At 47.9% G+C, this 22,188-nt stretch overlaps 1 protein-coding gene across 2 annotated transcripts in view; it reads left to right on the forward strand.

Annotated features, from left to right (window-relative positions):
- Positions 1–22,188, forward strand: part of TMEM255A (transmembrane protein 255A) — an 81,779-nt gene that overhangs the window by 28,796 nt on the left and 30,795 nt on the right. For both annotated transcript variants that reach the window (XM_030209356.1, XM_030209354.1), the window contains exons 3-4: positions 3,790–3,852; positions 21,505–21,594. In XM_030209356.1, the coding sequence (XP_030065216.1) occupies positions 3,790–3,852; positions 21,505–21,594 (153 nt within the window). The remainder of the gene's footprint in view (positions 1–3,789; positions 3,853–21,504; positions 21,595–22,188) is intronic.

Raw genomic sequence — 22,188 nt, forward strand, 5'->3', positions numbered from 1 at the left:
ATCCTTGAATGTTGTTTGTAGCTGTAAGTGCTAGAATTCTAAACGTATACGCTGGCGGTTGGGAGGCGGGGATAGTGCTGGCCAAACTTATACGGTCTGTGCCAGAACCGGTGGTGGGAGGCGGGGATAGTGCTGGGCAGACTTGTACGTTCTGTGCCAGAGCCAGTGGTGGGAGGCGGGGCTGGTGGTTGGGAGGCGGGGATACTGCTGGGTAGACTTGTACGGTCTGTGCCCTGAAGATGACAGTTACAAATCAAGGTAAGATATACACAAAAACTAGCACATATGAGTTTGTCTTGTTGGGCAGACTGGATGGACCGTGCGGGTCTTTTTCTGCCGTCATCTACTATGTTACTATGTAATATATCAGATATATCAGAAACGCATTATATCAGTTGTATGACCCATGACCGATAAAGAAGACCTGAAGCAAGTAGTCGAGCTATTGAAATGACATCTTTCTGCCAACTGTGTATACTGCCATCCAGGCTGCATCTTAAGAGTGTACATTTCTTCTTTTATTCATTCCCACCCCCCCCCCCCCCTCCGTAGACCTGCTCTACTCCACCTAAAGGGTATATCCCACTTCCGAACTTTCCCTACCCTCCCGTCAGCACTACCATTGAACAACAGAGCCCTTCTTTACCAGCTGATCTTGAGTATCTGTGAAGGATAGCTCATAATAGGCCCCTTGTAGCTCTCCCTGACTCTCCTACAGATAGCTAGTTATTGTTCATGAGGGATCCACCCAGTTGTTAAGTCATGACGATGTTGGCATTTTTTTAAATGTTCAAATGAAAATTGAACTAATTGGTAAAGCTTAAACTCTAAGATGATGTACTGAACAAAAGATTTTTTTTTTAAAGTCATCTTAAGGCCATATGGTTTCCTCATGTTGATTCCCCCCTGATTATGTGCATCAATCATGGCACACTGAGTCAAGAAAGCAACCAACAGGAGTAGAGGCTGACCACGGACAGAGCCAACTCGGGAGATGGTGCTTGAAAAATGCTTTATTGCTTGCATGAAGGACCCGACACGGTCCGTGTTTCGACGTGGTAGAAACGCCTGCCTCAGGGGTCACAGATGGCGTTCACAGAGTGCACGGCCTACGTAAGATTACTGCCAAACATGGAACTCTGTGGAATTAAAAACAAAGTTCCCACCGAGCATAAACTTTGTAGTTGAAAAGGGGCCGCTGTGGGTCAAACTAATAATGGTTAATTAAAACTTGTGTGAAATACTACTGCCGAGCTGACATCAAAAAGACACGGACCAAAACATGGACCGTGTCGGGTCCTTTATGCAAGCAATTAATAAAGCATTTTTCAAGCACCATCTCCTGAGTTGGCTGTGTTTCTGGTCAGCCTCTACTCCCGTTGGTTAGTGGCGTAGGAAGGGGGGGTGGTGGGGAGGTCCGCCCTGGGTGCACGCCACTGGGGGGTGTCGGCGCCGCTGGTTACCTGCTCTTTCTGCCCCGGAACAGGTTACTTCCTGTTTCTGTGAGTCTGACGTCCTGCACGTACAGAAACAGAAGCCTGCGCGGCCACATTGCTGATCTGCAAGGGCAGGCTTCTACATGGAATGTTGCTAGTGGAGGAGTAGCCTAGTGGTTAGTGCAGTGGAACATGGGATGTTGTTACTATTTGAGATTCTGGAATGTTGCTATTACTTGAGATTCTACATGGAATGTTGCTACTATTTGAGATTCTACAAGGAATGTTGCTATTCCATTAGCAACATTCCATATTTAGATTGTGAGCTCTTTGAGCAGGGACTGTCTTTTCGTGTATGGGGTACAGCGCTGCGTATGCCTTGTAGCGCTATAGAAGTGATTAGTAGTAGTAGTAATAGGATTTGTACCTGGGTCCCTTTATGTGTTCACTGCACTGACCACTAGGCTGCCCCTCTGGGATGTCCATGTGGCCAGTTTACTAGGAATGATGCCACCCAGCCATTCCTATGGCTTGTTTTGTGTGTTTTTCTCTATGACTGTTTTTTTTTTTTTTTTAAAGTGGTACCTAAAGAAATGCGTACTGAGCACAAAGACATCTTGAAAATATCAATTTTTGAAACCAAAAAAGTAGACCTTTTTACGGTTTGAAAATCGCTGTGTTCATGATGAGAAATTTAGACATTTTCAGCGTAACGTCTACAGTTGAACTTGGACATCGCATCGAAAATTCCCCTCCAAATGGCTAATTGGATTGGCACGGCGATAACAGAATCTTTCTCCTCTAGACTTGCTGGTTGAAATCAAACTGAGATCAGTAGTGACCGAGTCCTTGCAGAAAAAAAAAAAAGCTTTCAATGAGATCTTACAAAATGAGCTGGTTCAGTTGTCAACTCCAAATTCCAATGAGGACGGTGGTATATAATCCCAAAGAACCAAACTACAGTAATCCCACTGTATTTAAACAATTTCTCAATTACTGAAGGGTAGGAAAAAGTCTCAGAAGAGATGAGTAGCTGTAAACATGATGTTTCTGCTCCCACTTATCAATCACTGGCTTCAAAAAAACCTTCAAAGAACATAATGCTGAGTGTCAATAAGCAGGATATTCAAATAATCCTTGACGCAGCGGCATAGAAGCTGCGAAACGCTGGCTGCATCAGAGTTTTGAATGACTGCATGCTGGATAAAACGCTGTGAGTATAAGATAAATTCACATTTTTTTAAAGATATAATTTTGGTTAAAAAAAAGAGGAAACTAAAATTGCCCTTGTGTGATATACCAGGAGAAATGGTGAAAGATTGTAACATGAAACTGCATTTTTGTTAAATGTGGTAGGTTTAAAATACATCGGAGAAAGCTTTTCGTTACTCAGTGCGTGGTTAGACTCTGGAACTCACTGCCGGAGAAGGTAGTGACGGCAGCTGGCCTTGCTGAGTTTAAAGGGGGTCTGGACAGATTCCTGAAGGAAAAGTCCATTGATCGTTATTAAATTCTGGGTTTTTGCCAGGTTCTTGGGGCCTGGATTGGCCGCTGTCGGAGACGGAGTGCTGGGCTTGATGGACCTTTGGTCTTTTCCCAGTGTGGCAGTACTTATGTAAGGGAGGTTTTTTTGAAGCCAGTAATTGATGAGAGGGAGCAGAAACGTCATGCTTAACGTTACCTCTCTCTTCTGAGGATTTTTCCTACCCTTCAGTAATTGAGAAATGATTTAATACAGTGGGATTTCTGCAGTTTGGTTCTTTGGTCTTGGTATGGTTGGCAGTGGACAGGTATCTATGGAGACATTATCGCAGCCTGGCATTAATTGATAGCACCACTGATTAGTTTCAGTACAGACACCAAAGACTGAAGGCATGTGGAGATTGAATTGCCCTCTCGCCCCAAAATGTGGTCCCTCCAGAGAAAAGCAGAGCAAGGTTGAAACACATTTGCAGGGCAGTGGGGAATCGCTTGCATTGCCACTGACCGTCTCGTACCTGTTCTGACGGGGACCAGGAATTCAGTCATCTGTACTTTCACGGGTAGTATTTTATTAGAATACTTAAGATTTCAAAAGAAAAAAAGCAGTCTGCATGGTTCTCTTCTCTTACCGCAGTAAGGACTGTCCTCCTCCCGCTACAGTGTAATGAAATTTGTGAATGAGGAATTGCCACAAGGACAGATAAAAGAAAGATTAAGAAATGTTATACGTGTTCAAAATCTGTCGGCAAAAGATTTGTTTCTATCGCAGATACGTACTAATTGCTTGATTCATTTTAATAAAGGATCATTGAGTTATTTCCCTTTGCAATTTAAAGATTGACAGTTTGCCTTAAAATTGTTTTTGTTTCAGCTTGGTGTTGGGTCATTTCTTGGACTAATTGGAGCAAATTTAATAGAAAATAAAAGACAAATGGTAAGTGATTTTTACTAGTCACACAGGTGTAAACATTTAAATAAATAGCCTTGTAATTAACATACTGTGACTCATTTAGTGCATTGTATAAGCAAACAAACAGACCAGTAGGGAAAGATTTGGCTCACGCCTTTTCTCGGTAGGTCAAGGTGTGTTACATTCAGGTACACTAGGTACTTCCCTGTCCCTGGAGGGCTCACAGTCTAAGACACCAATTCTATAATGGTTTGAAGGCACACCTAAGTTGTTATAGAATACTAGTTCAAAGCCGCGTTGGCGCACCAAAAGTAAGGTGCACCTACTTGCGACAGTTCAGTGGTTGCCACTGTTCAATCTAAGCTGAGCGGGAGTCTTCCTTCTACAGTCCTGCCAGCAGGTGGTGCTGTTTCACTATCACATTTTCAATAGAGAGGGACAGGCGAGCTCTATAGGACTCCAGGGAACCTGCTTGTCTTTAGTGATTGAAAACATAATATTGAAGCACCACCCCCCACTGGCAGCAATGCAGTTAGAGAACTCCTGCTCAGGTTAGAGTGAACAGTGGTGGGTGTGCCTAAATGCACCGTGCAACACGCCCAACTAATATATTCTGTGTTGTACCTGTCACTTGGTGACACACCCATGTTCCACCACGTGTATGCTCCCTTACAGTCAGGGCCAGCTCAAGGCATGGACCAGATGAGGCATTGGCTCAGGGTGCCAAGCCTCAAAGGTGTCAAAAGCCCGCCTCACTTGTTCCCCTGCAGGGCCAAAACCTCCATCCCTGGGTCCAGCAATTCCCCTCTCTCTCAGGCCACAGTACCTTTAAATGCAGTTGTCCCCTCCCGAACACTGTTTACCCTAATGCTGTCTGCACCAGCTCTGGCATCTTCCCTCTGCTGCGCCCCTGTGGAAACAGATCCACCAGACTGGTTCATCCAACGCTTTACGGAACATATACATGTTCTCCAATAGCCAGTTCCCCTTGGATAAGGGCAACATCATATTCACCCCAATCCCAAAAATGCCGCAAATAAATTCAACGACCTCACAAATTACAGACCAGTGGCTTTAATACGACTATTGACCAAAACGATGGAGGGCCTAGTAGCACAACAACTAATGGAATACTTGACACAATTCTCAATCCTCCATAACTCCCACTTTACAGCACGGAGTCGATCATAACCACGCTCATAACAAAATTCAGAAGACTGATGTGAGCCAAGGCCGGAAAATCCTACTATTACAATTTGATATGTCAAGCGCATTCAATGTAGTCGACCACACAACACTAATGACCCTGCTAGACAACATGGGAATCAGTGGTCAAGTGGCAGACTGGATAAGTGGCTTCTTGAGGACCAGATCATATACAGTAAAAATGGCCAACCAGCTCACAAACACATGGACACCATAATGTGGAATACCACAAGGCTCACCCATATCACCAGTACTTAACAATATGATGACACCACTTAGAAAGAAACTGGAAAATGTAGGACTCAGCCCATGCATATATGCTGATGACATACCATTTAACAAAAACATCACAGAGATATCGGACAAGGCAAAAAAAAAGGAATAGCCTCATGGAAGGATGGGCCAAAACTGTCAACTTTGTTATAAAACAGGTCTAGACCAAAACGTTGATGTTTTCGCCCTAGACATTTTTGTTTTGTTCCATTATGGCTGTAAAACATCCAAGTGTTAGGAACGCCCTAAGCCCGGCTTTAAAACGTCCTGACACACCCCCTTGTGATTTGAGCACAATTCAGACAAAATGCATAGATAAGTGTCTGCAAAATAGGTTTCGAAAATACCAATTTGGACATTTTGTGAAGAAATTGTCCACTCTGGGCAAGTCACTTAACCCTCCATTGCCCTAGATACAAATAAGTACCTGTATATAATATGTAAGCCGCATTGAGCCTGCCGTGAGTGGGAAAGTGCGGGGTACAAATGTAAAAAAACAAAAACAAACAAGTGACACTTTGACGCTTTTGGGATGTTTTTCTCTTTTTAAAAATGAGCCCCAAGGAGTGGCAATGGGTTTGATCAGGCTTCCCTGGTTCTCAGCCTGCAGCTATAATCTCTAGGCTATTCCTGTCTGGTGGAATAATTTCTGAATGTTGGCATTTACGCTTTACTTTTTAGAATAAGTTTATACTTTCCGAGATGGGGCTTCACTGTCCATTTGTTCCACTCCCTACTTTTCTTCCATTATCACAGTGATGCATCTTCAGTTCACAGCAACAGTCCTACCTCGCTAACAAAAACCTTATCCTGGATATTTTTGACTGGCTACTGTGGGGTCGTCTTACTAAGGTGTACTAAATGCCAAACAGCCCATTGTATATCTATGGGCTGCATGGCACTTAACGCACACTAATTCATTAATGCTCACTAACTTCCCCCCCCCCCTTTATAAAGCCTATAATTGCTGTTTTGCTGTCTTTCCTTGTTTCGTTCTGAGTTGGCTCCACTTCTCTTCATCATACTTACATCTTCCTACCTCTAAGTCTTTCTAGAGCACTGGAGCAAATTTGGATTCCTTACTGTGTTGTGTTTCTACCTTAACTCTTCCCTGTATTCAGTTCTTCTTTGTCACCTTCCTTTGCCCTTTTCCATTTGTTATCCCCGCCTTTTTTTTCAGAATGGACTCAAAGCTGCTTCAATCAAATATAAAGTAAAATAAAAAGGCATTCAACATAACCTACAAATTATACCTTCCCCTAAATTATACTAACCCCCACCCATTAAGGGTCCTGAAAATGTTAAAAATAAAATATTACCAGCAGCAATTTAAATAAATAAAAATTAATGTTCAATATTAAAATAGATTTAAAAAATATTCCATTAAAGATGGTTTTGGGCGGAGAACATAAAAGGATGGGCATTTATTAATCTTAGAAAAATAGCTCTAACTGGAAGATGAAAGGGAAAAGTATAATTGGTGTGTTGCAGTTGGGGAGGTTGAACACGGTCTCTAAAAGGCTCTGTCGATGAACCATGTGGCATTTCTCCTTCCTGGGCAGCCGTCTATGGAACGCTCTCCCTAGACCTATCCGAGCAATCCATGACCACCTACCATTCAGAAAAGCACTAAAAACCCATCTATTCAAACAAGCCTACCCAAAAGACCCAGATTAATCTCTTGAACCCATCTACCTTACATATACTGAAGAGAAAACGACATTGACCCAGATTCTATCTCCCACCTTACCTTCCTCTCTGTATCACCTGTCTCTACCTACCTACCCATCCATTTACTACCCATCCAGCCTATTATTTTGTGATACTTTACATAACAAAATTCTGTGTTACCTATTACTATGTAAGCCGCATTGAGCCTGCTTTTAGTGGGAAAGTGTGGGATACAAATGTAATAAATAAACTCTACTATCCTCCCTTTCTCCTTTCTGTGCTTTTTTTCTGAATCTGTAAGTATCCATTGTAGGTGATGGATCATTGTCAAATACAGAATGAGAGCATGCTTTTGGCAATCTCATTGCTGACGTCTTTGTTAGAGTGCTGCGGGAATCTTGAGTAATTTATGTTGTTTTACTGTTTCATCATCTGGGAAGACATTTAATAGATGGCAACTGTTATAGCAACAGGCCCTCTTATGAAACTTATTAGCATTGTTAAGAGGCAGTTTGCCAAGCGTGGTCCATTAAAAGAAACACATCATTCAGAGAAATTTCCTGAAGTTGGGCACGAGTTTCATACAGTTCTGGTTTGACGTGATTTATTTGGATGATATACATCAAAGATTGAAAATAACCAGCATTCTTTACTTTCTTTTCAGCGGCGGAGCTGGTTCCATGTGACTGTTACCAAATGTATTTTTCATGAAAATCACAATATGACACGTTGCCACTGGCTGTCTTGCTGTGATTTGAGATAGTGTGAAGCAAGTTGGATGTGTTTTCTGACATTGGGAAATCATTGTCTGGGCATGCAAAATGGGAGTGGAGCCACCCCAGTGTTTGACTCATCTTTAAAGGATACCTTATTCACTGTGTTTAGGAACTCCCTTGGCTTCCACTGAAAGAACAGGCACGTGGAGGGGCATAATCGAAAGGGGCGCCCAAGTTTTCCAGCGAAGGGGCGGGGAAACCCGTATTATCGAAACAAGATGGGCGGCCATCTTTCGTTTTGATAATACGGTTGGGGACGCCCAAATCGCGAAATTTAGGTCGACCTTAGAGATGGTCGCCCCCCAATTTTCAGCGATAATGGAAACCGAGGATGCCCATCTCAGAACCAACCAAATGCAAGCCCTTTGGTCGTGGGAGGAGCCAGTATTCCTAGTGCACTGGTCCCTCTGACGTGCCAAGACACCAACCGGGTACCCTAGGGGGCACTGCAGTGGACTTCAGAAATTGCTCTCAGGTGCATAGCTCCCTTACCGTATGTGCTGAGCCCCCCCCCCCAAAAAAAACCCACTCCCTACAACTGTACACCACTACCATAGCCCTTATGGGTGAAGGGGGGGCACCTACATGTGGGTATTGTGGGTTTTGAAGTGCTCACATTTACCACCACAAGTGTAACAGGTAGGGGGGGATGGGCCTGAGTCCGCCTGCTTGAAGTGCACTGCACCCACTAAAACTGCTCCAGGGACCTGCATACTGCTGTCATGGAGCTGGGTATGATATTTGAGGCTGGCATAGAGGCTGGAAAAATATATATATATATTTTTTTTTATTATATTTATTAGAATTTAAACATTTAACAAGAATTCCTTGTCTTAGTAATACAGCAAAAAATTTTGAACATAAGAAATACTTATTTTTTGTCAATCATAGAAAAAGGAAAAATATACAAAGGAAAAGAAGATGAAAATAAATCTTCGGAGTATAGATTTATAGCTTCCTTAGACCCCAAATATCGGGGGGCGTTCTAAATTGAGAAGATTATTACAAGAACAACATTACTACACAAATGCGGCGTTTCCTCGAATATTTCTATGTTGTTAACTCATAGTTGCTTCGAGTCCAGGAGAACCTTTAGCTGTTCTGGTGAATAAAATATATATTTTGTTTCACCCAATCTTATTAAACATTTACACGGATAAGCTAAGAGGAAAGAACCCCCCCACCTCCACAGTTCTCTTCCTCAAAGCAAGAAATGCTTTTCTCTTTTGTTGGGTCTGCTTCGTTACATCAGGATAAATCCAAACTTTCTCACCTCCAAAGAGGGTTTTAATATTCTTAAAGTATAATCTCATAACAGCATTTAGATCTTGCTCAAATACAAATGAGACAATGAGTGTCGCTCTTTCAGTTTTTTCATCAAGAGATTGCTCCAATAGTTCTGAAATATGGAAAAATATTTTTAAAAAGTTTTTTTGAGGGTGGGAAGGGGTTAGTGACCACTGAGGGAGTAAGGGGAGGTCATCCCTGAGTCCCTTCAGTGGTCATCTGGTCATTTAGGGCACATTTTTGTGGCTTGATTGTGAGAAAAAAAGGACCAGGTAAAGTCGTCCAAGTGTTCGTCAGGGACGTCTTCTTTTTTTTCCATTTTCAGGTAGCTGCAGCACAACAGCGGTAGTGATTCCCACATGCTGCCTGCCAATTCCTGCCCCTGGGGTAGGCAGACAGCATGTATGAATCGCTGCTTTGGACCCGTTGAAGCAGGAAGCTTTTCTTGAACTCGGGGGGGGGGGGAAGTGAGGGGTAGAATCCTTGGACATAGAGGGGGAGGGAAAGATGTTGCATGGAGAAGGGAGAGGGGTGAGAGAGGGAGAAATGTTGGACATAGAGATGGGGAGGGAGGGAGGGAGGGAGAGATGCTGTATGGAGAGGGGTGAGAGAGGGAGAGATGCTGCATGGAGAAGGGAGAGGGGTGAGAGAGGGGAAAATGTTGGACATAGAGATGGGGAGGGAGGGAGGGAGAGATGCTGTATGGAGAGGGGTGAGAGAGGGGAAATGTTGGACATAGAGATGGGGAGGGAGGGAGGGAGGGAGAGATGCATGGAGAGGGGTGAGAGAGGGAAAAATGTTGGACATAGAGATGGGGAGGGAGGGAGGGAGGGAGAGATGCTGTATGGAGAGGGGTGAGAGAGGGAGAGATGCTGCATGGAGAAGGGAGAGGGGTGAGAGAGGGAGAAATGTTGGACATAGGGGTGAAGGAGGGAGGGAGGGAGAGATGCTGCATGGAGAGGGGTGAGAGAGGGAAAAATGTTGGACATAGAGATGGGGAGGGAGGGAGGGAGGGAGAGATGCTGTATGGAGAGGGGTGAGAGAGGGAGAGATGCTGCATGGAGAAGGGAGAGGGGTGAGAGAGGGAGAAATGTTGGACATAGGGGTGAAGGAGGGAGGGAGGGAGAGATGCTGCATGGAGAGGGGTGAGAGAGGGAAAAATGTTGGACAGAGAGATGGGGAGGGAGGGAGAGATGCTGTATGGAGAGGGGTGAGAGAGGGAGAGATGCTGCATGAGATGTTTAGTATCCCAGAGAAATGTGCGGCTGGGAGGATGTTGGTTTGGGGGGGGGGGTGACCTGAGAAGAAATGTCTGGCAGGGGGAGGGGACACCTTAGAGCCTGAAAGGAAATGTGTGGTCAAGGGGGAGGGGGCGCCATGAACTGAAAAAATTTGGGAACCACTGCAGTAGGCTACTTCTCCACCCTTTGGAGCAGATATTGCAGTGTTCTGTGCTACAAGAGAAGAAATCCCTGCTTAAAGCCAAAAGGTTTTTTCCTTGGTAAAAGGAACTTGACTTCTGTAGTCCCCTGTTTACAGTGTACCTTTTTAAGGTCCGTCAGATCTTGCTGCAGTTAAACTATGTGAGATGCCCTTTGGTAGGACTTGGGTTCTACAAGGGAGAAAAAAAATGCCTCTGGCACATATAAGAACTGCAGTTAATACGATATGCTATTTTTTCTCTCCCTTTCTTTCCAAGTACTTGTACAGCTTTACCATAAGTAATCTTAATCAACAAGCTTTGTCTAATGTTGGGCCTCTATGATGATACTGTAATTCTCCTTGACATATGTACAGCATCTTTTTTTTAACCATCAGCTTCTTATATTCTGAGGTAAGGGTTCTATATACAATGAGAGATCATTTTTTTTCTCCATATTAATATAAATTACTTACATCTGAGCGCCCCAGTTCCTAAATATAAACAAGTTGTCGTCTTTTCACAATTTTACCTGTGTCCAGAAGGGGTGTGGTGAGGGCACAAATGAAAAAGTACACATGGGGATTTTTTTTTTTTTAAGCAGTTGTAAAATCCACAGGTACTTTTGTGCACCGTAGTCCTCACGGGTCCAAATTTGCAACACAAAATTCCATGAGGAGTTTCCATTTGAAAAATCACTTGCAGATCTGCAGGTGACCTCTCTGAAAGTTGTGCCCATACTGATTGATGACATGCCTCAGGCCTTGGTGCTGCTGGTTTTCAATTCCTTTATCTATATTGCAGAATGACTTGCAGGGGAAAAATGCCTGTTTAGTGGGATGGTACAAAAATCTCTAAAAGAAGGGGTGGAAAAGCTAACAGGGGTCCTAACATCATTAACACTATCCAATGACAGAACCTTCCCAGTTGAATCAGAAACTAGAGTGTTTGGGGTCCTTCTAGACTCCTCCTTGTCATTCTCATCCCATATCAACCAACTAGAGAATGGCACGTGGACAAATTTTGTCCCCACCCCATCCCCACAGGTTCTGTGTCCATCCCTGTCCCACCCCTGCAGGTTTTGTCCCCATCCCCACTCCATCCCCGTGGTCTCTGTCCTCCTCTGAAGAAGCCTCGAACACTTATGATTTTATATTTAAATATTTTTATTAAAGTATACAGACGTTCAAATATTTGAAAGGTATTAATCCGCAAACAAACCTTTTCCGTAGAAGGGAAGGCAGTAGAACTAGAGGACATGAAATGAGATTGAAGTGGTGCAGACTCAAGAAAAATGTCAGGAAGTATTTTTTTCACGGAGAGGGTGGTGGATACTTGGAGAATTCCTTTATTAAATAAAACGGAAAAAACCAATATTCAAGACATTACATCATGCCGTTGTAAAACCAGCCCCACTACACTTTTATACAAAAAATACAAACCCGATTAAACCCGTCCCCCCCAAATCCCCCCCACACCATACATTCAAATCAACTTCAAGCGGACATGCTTCCACCAAACCCCAAAATTATGTACCCCCCCCCCCTCCACCTTTTCCCAGCGTGCCAATTCCTGGATGGCTCGGACAACGTCCCAGGAAACCTGCTCAGCCGACCTGCACTCCTGGCGCATAGACACCCCGCATCGGGCCACCCACAGGCAGTACCTGATAATAACTGATATGAGGAAGGCGGTACCTGGCTCCAGCCGCCCCATCCCCTGCTGCCTCCCGTACACCCAGTCTGCATAGGTGTAGGACGTGAAGCTGGGGATGGCCAACAAGGCAGCCACTCTTCCACAAACTGCTCTGGAGAATGGACACTCCATAAGGAAGTGGTCCATCGTCTCCAGCTGACCAGCACACTCCCCCCTCGGGCAGTTTCGGTCCTGCATGCTTCGGTGCATATTTGCCCTAACATATAATTTACCGTGAAGGGACAGCCAGGCAATGTCCCTGTACTTGTTCGGGGAGTCGTCTAGATGAAATAAAGCCCAGGCCCTGCCTCAGCACGGGCCCTGGAGCATCCCTAAGAGTCAGGGGAGATGAGAAATGCTGGGAGCGAACCCGCTCCACCCAGCTCTCCCTCTGCCCTGCCCTTATTTCCTCCCATGTAATGTCCCACAACCGGACCAGCTTTACTAAGGATTTGTAGTAGCCTACCCCCTCCGGGAAACCCTTCCGCAACCTCCCCACCTTCCCCCCTCCCCACCAAGGGCCCCAAAATCCCTCCCACCACTGCACAACACTTTGTGCCCACCCTGGGGCCTCCGGCCCTCCCCCCCGCCCAAGGTTAAACTGGATGAACAGGGAGGAGAATAGCAAGACAGGGTTTACCATCCCCACCCCCCCTTCCTCCCGTGACCGGTAAGTAATATTGCGTTTTACCGGGTTCATCCTGTTGCCCCACAAAAGTTGAAAAAACACGCTGTACAATGAAGTGAAACAGCAGTCCGGCAAAAGGCAGATGTAACTCAAGAAGAGAAACATGGGGACTATCTGGGTCTTCAACAACCGGACCCTGTCTGCCATGGACATCCGCCACCCCTTCCAACGATCCACCTTTTCCCTTGCCTCCGATATCTTTTGCTCCCAACTCTCCCGCCCGTAATCCCCCCCCCCCCAAAATACACTCCCAACACCCGCATTCTTTCAATCCCTGCAGGAAACCCGCCCCCTAGGTTAAATCGCCGTTCCTCTGGACCCACCCACAAGCTAGTACACTTACCCAGGTTTACCCGTGACCCCGATGCCTTGGAATATTCTTCAAGGGTCTCCCGCAGCATCATCCCCTCCCTCTGGTCTGCCACCCAAACGGTGACATCGTCTGCATAAGCGATGACTCTCAATACGTTCCCTTTGCCAACCTCTACCCCTCTGAGCCCTCCCTCCCCCCCCCCCTCCCAGCCTCCGCACCAGGGGATCTATAGCAAAAGCGTACAGCAGGGGGCTCAATGGGCACCCCTGCCGTGACCCCCACCTCCGCCCCCCTCCATCCATTCACCAGGGGAAAAAATCGCGCCCCAGCATACAACAGTTGCAGTTGTGCGATCCACTCCCCCGGGAAGCCATAGTGATCCAGGACCTTCCACAAGAACTCCCACTACACTCGGTCGAAAGCCTTGTCCTGGTCCAAGGCCACGACCAACTTACCATCTCCCACCCGGCTATGTTCCAAGCCCTCCCTCACCCAGGCTACTGCCTCCAGCACCCCCCTTCCTGGGACCCCACACCTCTGCGGGACTGCTAGCACTTCACCGGAGACCTTCCTCATGCGAGCATGAAGCATGTGGGCGAAGATCTTCCGGTCGCTGTTCAATAGTGCTATTGGTCGCCAGTTCGCCACGTCTTGAGGATCTTTGCCTTTGCTAAGGAGGACCAATGCTGATCCTCCCATAGACTCCGGCAAGGATCCTCCTGTTCGCGCCTCCTCCCAGAGTTCCAGCAAGAGCGGCGCCAGCTGGTCCCTGAACCGTTGGTAAAACTCCGCCGGAAGTCCATCCGGCCCCGGCGCTGTTCTACGCCGCAAGGCCCCAATGGCCTCCTCCACCTCACCCAGCGTCCACGGCTGCGTTAAGACCTGAAGATGGGGCCCCCAGTTACCCACCCCCGGGGTCCCCTCAATGTATCTTCCCATGGCCTCTGTCCCCAACTGTAGGTCCGAGAAAACCCGCCCAAAATGCGTCCCCACCACCCGCAAAATACCTTCCCTGGATTCTTGGAGCACCCCCCCCTCATCCCTAAACCCCACCACCACTCTCCTCTCCCTTCGTTCCTTGCAGCAGTCATACGGGTCCGGACCAAGCAGCTTCCCGAAGTCCCGCTCGTAGACGAGGGAAGAGTAGCGGTTGTACTGTACTCTTTCAACCTCCTGCTGCAGTACCTCAATATCCTCCCTCCTCCCCCCCCGGGAAATTAGATTATCCCGCCGCTTTCTCAGGGCGATCCCCAACCGGGTGGCCTCCCTTCCCTCCCGCCTTGCCTGACGGAGAAAAAACCCTCTGGTGCGGTGTTTCAGTACTTCCCACCAGTCCCTGAGGGAAGGGAAGACACCCTGAATGGACACCTGGTCTGCTAGGAATTCCAGGTACTCCTGGTGCAACACCCCCTCCTTCAACCATTTGAGATTCAATCTCCACAACCCTTTCCCTAGCTTGCACGCCCCCCCCCCCCCCCAACTCTATCATCACCATCCTGTGGTCAGAGAAATCTACTTCCACCACCCTAGGTGCCTGCCTACATGCCCCTTCCCGAACTATAAACCGGTCAATTCTGCTCCTACAGGTGCCCCGTGAAAAGGTGAAACCCTGATTCCCACCACCAAGTGCAATATGTACATCCACCAGCCCTGCTCCTTTCATAATCCCCGCTAGTCGAACCCCATCATAACGTACTTGTGGTGCCCGCCCCCCACTATCCTCTTTTCGTAAGATAGTGTTGAAGTCTCCTCCCCACACCAACTGCCTTGAAGTGTATAGGTAAGGCTTAATTTTGTTGAACAATGCAGACCTTCCCTGTTTGCTTTGCGGTCCATACACATTAATCACCCGCAAGGCCACCCCCCGCAATATTACATCCAACACCAAACACCTACCAATACCCAGCTCCACCACCCTCTGAATCTCTACTTTATTGGTTTTAAAGAGGATGCCTATCCCCCCATACCTCTCCCCGGCCAGACCCCAGATAGGGTCCCCATCTCCAGGCCCTCTTTGCCCGCCGGATGTCCTCCAGCGTCTGCAACCGGGTCTCCTGGAGGAGGAAACAGTCCGCCTCCACAGCAGAGAGGCCATCAAATGCCAAGCTTCTTGCCCTCTGGGAGGCGACACTAGCCACATTAAGTGTGGCGAACACCAATAGCAGTCCCGCCATCAGTCCTCGCTACCACACCCCCCCGCCTTCCTGGCTGCCTTCCCTTCTCTCCACACCATCATCCGTGGTCCCTTCCCCTCCACCCTCTTCTTCCTCCTCCGCCCAATCCCGGACCCCTAGCTTAAACATCCCTTCCCCCACCCTTGCTTTCTTCCTCCCTATCTTCTTTTTGTCTTCACCCACCTCCCTCCCTCCCTGGGGATCATCACCCGACCTGCCCCCCTCCTCTCCTCCCTCTTCCACCCCTACTACCTCCTCTTCTTCCACCCTTCCCATCAATCCCGCCTCCGACCCTTCCTCCCTCCCCTCACGGGCCTGCATTACTACATCCTTTCTTACCTTCCTTTCCTCTCCCGCCCTCCCTGCATCAGCCGTCACCTCCCCCGATCCACCCACCTCCCCCCCCTACCCTTCCCCCCTCTTTGTCCCTCAAAACCCTCCCCCCCCGTTTCTCTTTCCTCTTACCCGCTGTTCCCCTCACTCCTTCTCCCCTACCTCCCAACCCGTCCTGCCGGCTACCCCCATCCTCTACCTCCTCACCAGCCAGTTCCTCAACCCCTCCCTCCTCTTCCAAACCCCTGAATCTATTCCCTACTTCTATCCCCATTCCCACCCCCCTTCCCCCCTTTCCTCTCCGCTGTTTCTTGGACACCCGCGTCCAGCCCTCATCCTCCCCTTCCTGCCGCTTCCGACCCTCCCCCAAGCCCCCCCCCCTCTACCTGTCCCTGTCCTTCCCTGGACCCTTTCCCCCCCGCCCCGGGAACCTGATCATGGTCTGCTTCCCCTTCCCCCTCCCCCTGACCTGAACCATCCCTATCTATCTCCTCCTCACCCCCATTATGGGAGGCCCAAGGGCAGGCTCGAAATGCATGCCCCAGACCCCCACACAAGTTGCACCGAATAGACATACAGGACTCCGTGGGATGCTCCTTAGACCCGCACTTTCCACACTGCACAACCGGGCATGACATACTAAAATGTCTAAACGACCCGCACTTGTGACACTGCCGTGGCTGCCCCTTATAAAAGCAGAGAATCCGATCCCTGCCGATGAACGCCGAGGAGGGAATGTGCTGGGTGACATGCCCTGCCTGCCTCAGCCTAACCTGCGCACCCCAACCTCCAGCCCACACCCTACTGGGGTCCGGGAGTTTGGACAAGGGGGTACGCAATTCTGCGTACCGTTGTAGCCAGAAAGCCAGGTCCGCCCCTGATAGAGACTCATTTCGAACCAGAAGGGTTACCTGCACCAGGTCGGGTCTGCTGATCGGTACGGCCCGGTAGTTCTTCCAGTCCCTTCTCCCCCGTACCCCTTCGTATCTCTCCCAGAAGACCTCCATGCCTCGCTGGGTTAGAAAGCTGATATCGTATTCTGGTATATTCACCGGATGAATACAGGCATAGAGGTCCTCTGGGAGGAATCCTAGACCAAGGACCAATCTCAGGACCGCATCCCTGCTTGGCATCCCCCCCTCCCCCACCCATCTCAATTGTACCACATTCCTCCTTTTGTGAACCTGGCCTCCCCCCCACCCCCCTCCCCATCCTTCCCCGCTGCCCCCTACCCCCCTAGTTCCCCTGCGCCCACCTCCTCCACCCACCACCGCCGCAAAGGACGGACCCCCCCCCCCACCGGCCCCCCCCTTCTCCAGCGCGGGGACCCCCCCGCTCCTGATGCACCATATCCTCCTTCTCTTGCCTTCCCCGTTTCTCAGCCTCCCTCCCTTCCCTCCCTATCCCTCCCCCCAACATGCCTTGTACCCCTTCAACCAGCAAACCTTGGTCCCCTGCACCCCTCACCCCCCGAGCACTCGTATCCCCTGCAGTCACAGTGTCCATCAGTTCAATGCCTCCTGCAACAGAAACCCTGCCTGTCTCCCCATCGATTTGGTCCGTAGGAACTTTGAGAGCAGGTTCCCCTATATAACTGGTCCCCTCCCAGTGCCCCTGCCCCCCTCCCCCTCCCGTCGAATCAACCCCTCCCCCCAGAGCCAACCACCCCGCTGCCTGGCCGGAATCAGAATCCCTAGTATCACCAGTTAAGTTTACTTCTGGTGCGCATGGCAAGGCAAGCACCCCTCCCTCCCGCCCAAAACCTGCTCTCTGGACCGGGTCCCTTTTTCCTCCAACGTTCTGCTCCGTCGGATCCTCCAGCCCCGCTGTTTCGCCAAGCGGATGAGGCTTCCCATGAGGCAGCCATGGGCATAATTACATATATAAAAGAAATTGAATAATTCTAAGAAATCATATTAAGGGTTAATTCTGTTAAAATCTGGGGTTTAAAAGTGGTGTTTGAATTCTAGCTTTTTACCTTGCAACTAAAGTGAAGGAATGCAGGCTGGAATTAATTACTAGAACTCTAGCAGTCGAGCAAAAGGGTTAGAAAGGTCAGAAAGACCCTTGTGATTGATGGATTGCTAAGCAAACACATATGTATTCTATTATGAGCCGGCATATTGCAGGCAGTTTGTTTAGGATTAGTTTAAAATGCTTAGAAGAAAATAGTTAGATTCTAAATAATTCTAGATATAAATAGATTAGAATTTAGAAGTTCTTGCTTATAAGGAATACTGATTCTGTGTATTTTAGAATATGTTTTATTCTCTGTAATTTCTATGTAGGATGTTTGTTCAACTCTGTGTTACTTTTAAAATGATCCTTTGTCTGCTGTTTAAGGCTGCAGTGAAGAGATCAACATGTGGTTTGACTTAGCCATAGGTCTGGCTGGTTCAATGTATAAGCTGATAGGTGAACGAGGTCAGGACTAGTCAGCTCTCTTCTCCTTGATTAATTATAGGTAGATGTAGAAATGGTCCTGAAAGAAATAAACAAACTAGAGCTGTATGCCATTAAGTAAGATTGGCCCTTGACCCCTTTAATGAATGCCAGAGTTCAGCTAGCAGGTAGTATGAAGCTGACTAGGAATATGAGAATAACCAATGTCAGATTGGGTCTCTTAGTCTCTAAGGGAACCCAGTTTAAGCTATAGCTGAGAAATCAATCATAATGAGAAATGTAAGAGTTCTGGAGACCAAATGTCTGGTGTAAGGGGCCCCAGGTCACAGGTCAGTTTAGGATGTCTGAAACCTATGTAACTGATATTTGTATGGAGATGATTGGTTGAGGCAAAGTGACCAATCTATTCCTTAACCAATTGGAGAGTAAGGGGGGGCAAGGCTAGGAGGGGGATAGAACAGTATTTAAGTAGGAGCAGAAGCAGTTTACGTCAGAAGAAAGGAAGGAGAGCTGGAAGAAAGCTGGAAGACAACAGGAGAGAAAGAGAGCAGAAGGAACAGACAGAAGAGAAGAGAGCTGAAGAGGACAGACAAAAGCCATAACATCCAGAGAGCTGAGAGAGAGAGAAGAGAGCTAGAACTGATGTCCTGCTTTGTTTGCTGGCAAATAAAGAAGATTACTCTCTCATTCTGGTGTGTGCTGTCTGACTCCTGAAGTATCACAAATTCCTATCCCCTTTCCTGCAACACCCACACTCCAGAAGTGCCTGCCCTCTCACACATGGGGAATCTTCTGGCACTGCAGCTATTTCCTCTGTCAGCCTTTGTAGCTGTTCTGCAGTCTTTCCTGCTTCCACAGCCCGATTGGCTGGAGCCTCTGCTGCCAGGCCGGTTTGTTGCAAACACTCCTGATCCTCCTGTGCCTTCTTCATCGAGAACCCCTCCTTTTCACCTGCTGTTTGTCCAGCTGCAGCACTCTCTGTCACCAGGTTTTCCTCTGCTAAAACCTCACCATTCTCAGTCTTTGGCAGTGCTGCAGCCTGCCTGGCCGTGACCTCCAGCCCTTCAGTGCTGTGTGGGTGGGGCCTCCCCAGCTGCAATGGAGTCAGTGTTTGTTTGCTGCTCTCAACTCCTGCTGCAGGCAATGGGCACAAAACCTGTGGCTGCAACTGCCTCTGCTGACCTCTTGCTTCTTGCTCAGGTAAATTTTCCATTTCTGCTTCCACCATCACTGGTGTAGAAAAGAGTCTCTCTCCTGAACTTCCAGCCCCTGTTTCTACAAGATGAAAAGTCTGGGTTTTAAAACTTTTTTCCTGTTCAGTTTTTCCAACCTCAGGTTCCCTTAACGAGCATGCCTCTCCAGTCCTGCTTGCTCCAGAAGCTGCCAGAGACTGACTAGCAAGGTACTGCATATACTGTAATGTCTTTTGGGTACTGGGCCCAGGAAGCTCCTCTGGCCCCTGGGTGTTCTGGGGTCCAAGGTCTGAGCTCCTACTCTCCTTCTCTGTTTGCTGTTGTGACTGTTTGAAGGTTGTCAGGGCTTTTCCCCCCAAGGCCATTCTTTCTCTGTTGATGTAAACTTCTCTCAGAGGGTTCCCAGGGCCCTTTTTCAATGCCCCCAGCAAATGTTCTTTCTTTTGAAGAAGCTTGAGTAAACGGGTTACCTCCTTTGTATAAGTCTTGCGGTGCTCCACTGGGGCTAGTTTGCACAGGGCTTTTGCCATTTTAACCCGTTTCCCCAACTCTACCACCTCTTTTTCTGTGCTTTTTATTTTTCTCACCATTTGAATCAGGCCACTGGTCGGGTCCTCTGGATCCTGACTATAGTCTGTGAAATCTTCCTCCTCTGAGGAGTCACTGTCCTCCTCCTCTGACACCGGTAGGGCCTCCCGGCAGATCTTCATTACCTCTGCTCTCTCCTCTCTCTCCTCCGATCTGCTGTTCTCTGGGGCCTCCCCCAGCTCTCTCCCCACCTCACCTGCTAGATGGCGTGCCACTGTGAGGGGGGTACCGGTCTGGGTTCCTCCCGTGGAAGCCTGCACTCTTCGATCCACAGGGCTCCTTTCCCTCCTCTCTGGAGCCCTGCCAGAGAGGGAACTACTTCTCCTGGCCTTCTGGTCCCTGGCCCCAGGAGACCCCCTGGCCTGGGGCTTTCCTGAGGACCGCTCCCCAGGGACCTTCCTCATTTCTGGGGAAGGAGCTAGGCCTCACTCCCTTCCCCCTGGAAGCCTGCAGAGCCTCTGGCAGCACTTCCTCCTCCTTCCAAGTCTCAACAGCAACTAACTTGGAATGCCCTCCCGCGGGAGGTGGTGGAGATGAAAACGGTAACGGAATTCAAAAATGCGTGGGGGACTCGCTATCTAATTTTGTACCTGAGGCAATGGGATGTAAAGCTTCCCCTGGATGTCAAGCCCAGTACTGTGACCACTAAGCTACTCTTCCACTCTGTAAGTTATAGAATTACCCTGAGTGACTAAGAAAAGGGCAGCAGGCGATGTCCAAGCTAACACCTTTATTATCAACATCCAGGACTCGACATGAGTCGTGTTTCGGCCCACACAGGCCTTCTTCAGGAGTCTTAATTTGGATGTATATTGATGTTAAACCAAATTAAGACTCCTGAAGAAGGCCTTTGCGGGCCGAAACACGACTCGTGTCGAGTTCTGGATGTTGATAATAAAGGTGTTAATTTGGTCATCGCCGGCTGCCTTTTTATTTGTCACCCTTGTGATCGCTTCGTCTGTTTGTCTACAAGGGTTACTGTGCTTCTGTTTTCCTGCCATAGAATTACCCTGCACATGACTCTCCTCTTTAATGTTTCCATCCTTTTGCCTAAAAGTGTGTTTAGAAATTGCACCAAATTGTTTTTACCCACGTCCCACCCATCTTTCAGCTGAGTCTCACTTCACTTAACTCTTGCCTGCTACAGAAATGGTAGCAATATGAGGCTGTCAAACCAACACAAAGAAGGTCCAGATCTCCCGCAAAAATCCAAAATAACAAAGAAAGCGGGAGATGGAAACCACAACGGGTAAGGGCACCAAAGAAGTTTATTAGGACCCAACAGGGTCCGTGTTTCGGCCAACCAGCCATCTTCAGGGGTCTTCAAATTGACGTATACAGATGTGCCTCCAAAGTTCTTATGGAGTGAAAGGCATAAACGCTGGTGCTGTTCGAAATCGAACGTCAGCGTGTATACTAATAGTATATACGCTGACGTTCGATTTCGGACAGCACCAGCGTGTTGGGTCCTAATAAACTTTTTTGGTGCCCTTACCTGTTGTGGTTTCCATCTGGTCTATTTTGGTTTTTCTCCCGCTTTCTTAGCAATATGAGGCTCCCATATGTTGACAAACATGCAGAGCAGTACATTGGTCCGAAGTGTCTAGCAAGAATATTGCAGCTGTAGATGGTAATGTGTTTTCTTTGTTTCCACAGCTAGTTGCATCGATAGCTTTTATCAGTTTTGGGGTTATAGCCGCATTTTGTTGTGCCATTGTCGATGGAGTGTTTGCTGCCAGACATCTGGTGAGTATGGACTAGCACAAATGCTTTTATATGTATAGGACTAAACTCGGTATATGGCACGCGAATTTGGGCACCAAAAAAAAAAATGCGCACTGAGCGCTATTCTATAAATGGCACTCCCAAGTGACGCGCTCTTTATAGAATAGCGCCAGGATCCACGCTGAACTTTTAGATGCAAGTATTTACACCATCTGAAACCTGGTGTAAATCCTCGCAAGTAAGTTAAGCGTGGATCCCCCAAATTCTATAATGCCCCTGACCCACCCATGCCCCTCCCATGGCCACACCCCCTTTTTCAGTTCTGCACTAAAAAGGTTGCATGCACATCTATATAGAATAGCGCTTAGCAAGATGCACATAACAAAAAAAAAAATCCTAATTGGAGTCGGTTAACTGCAATAATTGGTTGGTATCACTAAATTGTTGATAGTTTATTTATTTATTTATTTACAAGCCGTAAGCCGTTGAGCCCATTAAAACAGGCAAGAAAGCGGTCGGAGCAACGCCAGGTGCAACCAAGCCCCCGCCCAGGAAAGCCGCCCCGGGGGATGGTGGCAGAGGAAAGCGCCCGGGTCACAGTAGCGGCGGCAGCAG

The sequence above is a fragment of the Microcaecilia unicolor genome, chromosome 7 (genome assembly GCF_901765095.1).
Source record: "Microcaecilia unicolor chromosome 7, aMicUni1.1, whole genome shotgun sequence".
NCBI lineage: Eukaryota > Metazoa > Chordata > Amphibia > Gymnophiona > Siphonopidae > Microcaecilia > Microcaecilia unicolor.